General features: G+C 31.0%; 1 protein-coding gene across 1 annotated transcript; it reads right to left on the minus strand.

The window, feature by feature from the left end:
* Nucleotides 1-403: 403 nt before the first annotated feature.
* On the minus strand, nt 404-2,585 carry LOC137637332 (probable inactive protein kinase DDB_G0270444). Its single transcript, XM_068369573.1, has 2 exons — nt 1,964-2,585; nt 404-888 (listed from the first exon to the last, which is right to left on the minus strand). Exons 1-2 carry the CDS (start codon nt 2,583-2,585, stop codon nt 404-406), a joined length of 1,107 nt encoding a protein of 368 aa, XP_068225674.1.
* Nucleotides 2,586-6,428: the final 3,843 nt, after the last annotated feature.

Genomic DNA, 6,428 nt, shown 5'->3' on the forward strand with positions numbered 1-6,428 from the left:
TCTGTAAAGGTTACAAGACATATTTTGCTTTTTCCTAGTACCTTATAAAGCTCGGGTTTTAGGCCATCTGGTCCTGCCACTTTTTTTGCCTTTAGTTTTCCCAGGCAATTCTTTACTTTTTCTACTGTGATTTTTGGATTTTTCATTGGTTTTGTTTTCCCTTTTGTTACCATTACAAGGTCACAGTGTTCCCTAAGTATGTCCGGGATATTATATTCATCAATTCTTTTGGTGTATTCCTGATGCGCTATTTCATTTTCATATTCTATCTGTTTTTCTTCATTCCAAACTGAGTCTTTTTTATTTTCATGCTTACAATATATAGTTTTCTAGTATTTGACTAATTCCTCTTTTGTTTTTTCCTTATCTAGCTTAGTTCTTTGTTCCCAGAGTTTTTTTATTTTTACCCCTTTTTATTTCTTCTGTTATCTTTTTTTTTAAATATAATTATTTTCTTCTTTATCATTTCTTGCACTTCCCTCTTCTTTTGATCATATCTCTCTTCTAATACCCTTTTTACTTCGATATTAGATTCATTTCTTTTCTTTCTGTTTAAATCCTTCATTTCCTTTATGCGTTTTCTTATTTCACCGTTCATCCAGGGTTGCTCATGTACCTTTTCTACATTGAGAACTTTCCTTTTATATACTCTTGCCAATTTTTCTTCTGCAACCTCTTTTATTATTAGGTCCATTCCTTCTATTTGTCTATCTCTCACAATTTCCTCTACTCTTGTTGTATATTCTCTTAAACTATTTTCATCTGTCCAAAAGTATTTCACTTCCTCCCCTCTTCCTTTATTAAAATTTTTATTCTGGTCACTCATGAATTCCAGTTCTATAGTGATCTGATTATGATCTGAGATGTCAAAGTTCAATTTTTCATCGTCTGTAATCATTTGCCTAAAGTTTTTATACATTTGTTCGTTTACTAGTACGTAGTCTATTACACTTTTTTGTTGCAATCTTTCCCATGTATAAATCCCTTTACATCTTAAATCTCCATTCAATAGGACTAACCCATGGTCATTCATCCAATCGAGAATCATTTCCCCGTTCCTGTATAAATTTTGGTAACCTAAAAATCCTACATGCCCGTTAAATTCCCCTAATATCATCAATGCCTCGTCTTCCTTTAGATTTCTAATAATTCTTTCACATTCCTGTTTTATTATATTATCCCTACTTTTGTCTTCTTCAGTATTTCCTGCTGAAAACTAAACCAACAATAATTTAAATGTATGATTATATGCATTACACTTAACATACACCAGGTCTTTACTTTTAGTTTCTATCTTTTCCAATTCTAGACTGTCACTATTTCTATAAAGTATCATCAAATCTCCTCATTTTTTATTATTCATATTCCTCATATTTTCTACTTTTTAACACCCTTACTTTAATTTAATCTATCTAACTTCTGGTATGTTCTGTCAAGCAAAAAAGTTTATTTCTACTATTTAATTCCTTCTCAACTTCCATCAGTTTTTGTTTTGTTAAGCATTGTATGTTCAAAGAGTAAATCTTAAAGTTTTCTTTTATTTTGTGTTTATATTCTTCTTCTTTCCTTAAAGTTCTTGTGTGCCTTCCTCGTTCTGACAAAAATTTTCCCTTCTGTGTAATTTTCCCTTCTTCATGAACCATCCATCTTCACCATTTTGTCTCTTTGTTTGTAATTCTTCCCTTAAGCGCCTATCTTGCTCTCTCTCTCTCTCTCTCTCTCTCTCTCTCTCTCTCTCTCTCTCTCTCTCTCTCTCTCTCTCTCTCTCTCTCATCGTAAGATCTGGCGCTATAAAGATTCTACGTTCTCTTGTTTCTGGACAATTTCTAAGGTTCTTAGCCTTTCCTAAAATTGTCCACTTCTCTCTTTCACTTTTTCATTTTTACTAGTAATGGCCTGGGTTTGTTTCTTTGGTTTCTAACCTCTTGGCTATCAGCTGGTCTATTACCTATTTCTAACCTACCTAATCTGATTGTTTCCATTACTTCAACTCCAATTACCCCTATATTATCTTTGAACAGTCGCCCACACCTATCCTTATCCTTTCTTTGTTTTTCCTCTGTGCTTCCTTCTATGCATTCCTCGACATTATATATTACCAGATTATTTTTCCTCTTTTCCTTTTCCATTATCTCTTTAACCTCTTCTCTAACTTCTTCCCTAATGTCTTCTATTGGCATAATAACTTGTCCTAACTTTGCCGAACCTATCGAGTCCTTTATTTCTATTATTGCGTGTTCCAGTACCTGTAGCCTATCCATTAGCCTATCATTAATCTCCTTCATCTTTTTATACTCAACCTTCATATTCCTATATGATCCCCTACATTCTCTACAAAACCAAGAGAGACTTTTGTTATTCTGCAGCACTTTGTAATCTTCCCTGCTAATTTTTACACAACCATTGTGGAACCAAGACTCACAGTAGTCACAGGCGATTCCATATTGTTTCTTTGTTACCTCTCTGTCGCACATGGCACAGTCAGCCGGTTCCCTTTCCATCTCTTCTTCTGATGAGGTTTCTACATCCTCATTCCTCACCATCTTCACTTTTGGTTTCGTTCCAGTCTTGCCTTTATTATCCATTTTCAATTATCAGCTCATAACACCTTTAAGTCCTTAGTTTTCTTCACTTGCATCAATTAACACAGGAGCTCAAGTGCTTTCACTTTCACTGTTGCAACCGGCATGTTGTTATAGACGTAACATGGATTCTGGAATACCAGGAATAATGAAGTCAGAAGTCCCTAGACTACCAAATTTTCCCCTAAATAAGAAGCAGTCTTCAACACAATACAAAATACGTATTATATATACTATTGTACCTTATTGTTACATTATACAATGTAATTGACTTCATAGATTTTTTGTAATCATGAACACTAAGATTTGGCTTAATGCAGCAAATTGATTTAAGAAAAAGAAAACTTTAAGTAAATTTCCCCCGAGCAGTGTTCAACACAATATGAAATACGTTTTATATATAATATTGTGTCTTATAGTTACATTATACAATGTAATTGATTTAATGATTTGTTTTTCTAAAAAAAAAAAAAAAAAATATTTGGCTTAAACAAAACACGTCCCTAAATTTACCAGATTTTCCGAATTTGGGGACAATTTCCCTAGGAGCAGACGCCATGACAGAGAGCCCTATAAGAATCTGTGTGTCAACAAGCCTAAAAACAGAATATCCAATTGAAAACTATATATAGATACTAAATATAACTATCATACACTATAAATATTAAATTTCATCATATTTACGATATATTTCTAATAATTAATTACGTTTTTTATATATATTTTATGCTTGGGATCTAAGAAAAAAATCAATGCCAACGCGAAGCTATGGACATCTATTGACGGTTAAAACAACTAATATTGCACATGGTAAATTTCTTGTAATATACCTATTGTATAACCTATAAAGTTATTCCTAATAAATAATAATTTTAAAGAGTATGTAGTAAGTGAGTCTCAAAAGTAATAGTAATATATATCTTATACCAATAACTCTCTGTTTACCTTTAAAACAAGATATATTAAAGGTACATTGCAAATGTTAGTTGGTAAAATCCAAATCAGCTGACTTTTTAGCAAGAACTCATGGTAGATAAGCAATAGAATATTTGGATGAAATATAGTGAAATTTTCAATAAAATGACCGTAGATTTTATCAAAGTTTTATTTTGATCAAGAAAAGTTTATAAAAAAGCCAGATATTTTCCATAATTTGGAATAGTTAAGATCTTTTGATAGAGTTTGAATTTAGCACCAAATTCTCAAATGAAAATAACAGCTTTGACGAAAGCTATTCAGAGTTAAAATGACTATGAACAATAACAAATTAATTTAGAGTAACTGTCAACTTCTCATGTAAACATTGAAGATGTTGCCCGTGATATCTTGCAAATATTTGCAAATTTTTGGCAAATATACACATTTTAAAATGATAGGTATATATTAGCTTTCCTCCAATCTTAATGTATCAAGATAATACTAAGATTATATAGAAAATAAACGTATTTCAAAAGAGTACTCTGAAACTCACATTAGACTGATTACCTAATATACAACTATCATTTGTAATATAAATTCTTTATGTATAAAACATATTTCAATGTATATCTACTGTAAAATTTAATAAGTTAATAAATAGAATATGTAAAAATGTCTTTAATTCCTTTAATCATTTGTAAAAATATTAAATCTTAAAGGTATTAAAAAAACATGTCTGGTAACATATGAAACGAAGAATATTTTTACCTATCTCATTAATGAAAACACCTTTACAATTTCTCTTTCTACACTTTAATAAAATCAGCATCTCTGAATTTATCTAAAAGACTTTATCTGAAATTTTAATCTTGATGTTTTATGAATGATTCAAATTGAAATATTTTGCTGCGCAATATAAGCTTTTACACCGGGAAAAAAAAGAAAAAAAAACTATTTTTATTTCATTCGTCTGGGGTCAATACTAGGTTGGCTTCCTGTGAGCGATCAGACAAAAATCTCCCACCATCACCAATCTGCTGTTGGCCAGCATGGCGATGAAAACTGTCCATACCTCAAGCATGAATAAAGGCAAGTCTGAGGCCTATGACCTGCAGTGGAATAGAAACTGCTGCCTTTGTTGGTTTTGTTATATATATCTATATCTATATCTATATATATATATATATATATATATATATATATATATATATATATATATATATATATATCATCTCCTCCTATGATATATATATATATATATATATATATATATATATATATATATATATATATATATATATATATATATATATATATATATATATCATCTCCTCCTATGATATATATATATATATATATATATATATATATATATATATATATATATATATATATATATATATATATATATATATATATATATATCATAGGAGGAGATGATATATATATATATATATATATATATATATATATATATATATATATATATATATATATATATATATATCATAAGAGGAGATGATATATATATATATATATATATATATATATATATATATATATATATATATATATATATATATATATATATATATATATAGTGCTAGGCAGTATATCTTAGCAATCCATGTTTGCCAAGAGTTATATAACGGATGAGCAACTTGGTGGAGTAACAAGAACTTTGGGTGTGGAGGAATTGCCACCCTAAATTTTGATGAAGTTACAGGCAGGAGGGTGACGGATTGAGTTTAAGGCAATGTATAAGATGTCTTTTCGGCTTTCACACCTTATTCCTGGTGGATGATGTTACTGGAATTGTTATTGGCCCTGCAGGGGTCACTTGCTTTGGTCACATATGCACTACGCATCACAAGGAACTGTTTTTCCTTTGATTAATTTAGCCAATGAGTTCTCTATGGATTCAGTCAGTCTATGGAAAGTAAAAATGACAGAGTGGCCTCCAATCCTGAGCGTGGCGGGGTGCTAAGGATCCCCCGGTTTATGAAAACTAAAGAAATATTGAAAATTGGTAATTGGAATATTAGAACCATGAATCTTGGCCCTAAGTGGAAGTGGAACACGTTGTAAGGGGATTGGTAAGGAAACTTTAGATCAAGGCAATATATTTATATATATATCTACAGGAAGAAAAGATGGAGATGGAAGAGAAGGGGTAAGAATGATGATGACACCAAGAGCAGAAAAGCCATTAACTGAGTGGAAAGATGCAAATAGTAAATTGTTACTTACAAATTTTGAATGGAAGCAGTGCAATATGAGTATTATGGTTTGCAATGCCCCAACAAATGATTCACCTGAAGAAAGAAACAATGAATTCTATGAACTGCAGAATGTAATAGATGAGATCACAGAGAGAGTGATAAGAAAATTGTGATTGGCGACTTCAATGCTAAAGTTTGGAAAGAATAATCAAGGTACAGAGAATGTGAGGGGTGTTGAGATCTTTGTGAAGGTTCAAATGAAAATGGGGCACATTTTATATATTTTTGTTCAACAAACAATCTTATTTTTGGAAGTTCTCTTTTCCAGCACAAGGACATCCAAAAATATACATGGACTTCACCATGTGGCAACTACAAAAATTAAACACATCACATAGCCATTAATAAAGAGAGAAGGAGGAATGTAAGAAGCTATAGAGGCGCCAATATTGATAGTGATCATTGGATCTGTTATAACAACAGAAGAAGAAGAAGAAGAAAGGCAACGTTGGATGGAACACTTTATTGAGGTCATGAATAGAAGACATGAAAAGAAAAATTTGACTGATAGACCTGAAGCTGATGAATACCTTGATGTGCCCTTGACTTAATTTAGTGTTCGAAGTCGAAGCTATTATTAAATACCTCAAGAGATGGAAAGCTCCTGGATATAATGGAATAATTGCTGAGAGGATTCTGGCCGAAA

This window comes from Palaemon carinicauda, unplaced genomic scaffold, assembly GCF_036898095.1.
Source record: "Palaemon carinicauda isolate YSFRI2023 unplaced genomic scaffold, ASM3689809v2 scaffold667, whole genome shotgun sequence".
Taxonomy (NCBI): Eukaryota; Metazoa; Arthropoda; class Malacostraca; order Decapoda; family Palaemonidae; genus Palaemon; species Palaemon carinicauda.

Excerpts from the sequence above, each read along its gene's own strand:
- LOC137637332 (XM_068369573.1), bottom strand. The coding sequence starts at position 2,585 with ATGGATAATAAAGGCAAGACTGGAACGAAACCAAAAGTGAAGATGGTG. Across the intron at positions 889-1,963 it reads AATGGAAACAATCAGATTAG|ACGATGAAAAATTGAACTTT; the intron begins GTAGGTTAGAAA and ends AAATGATTACAG.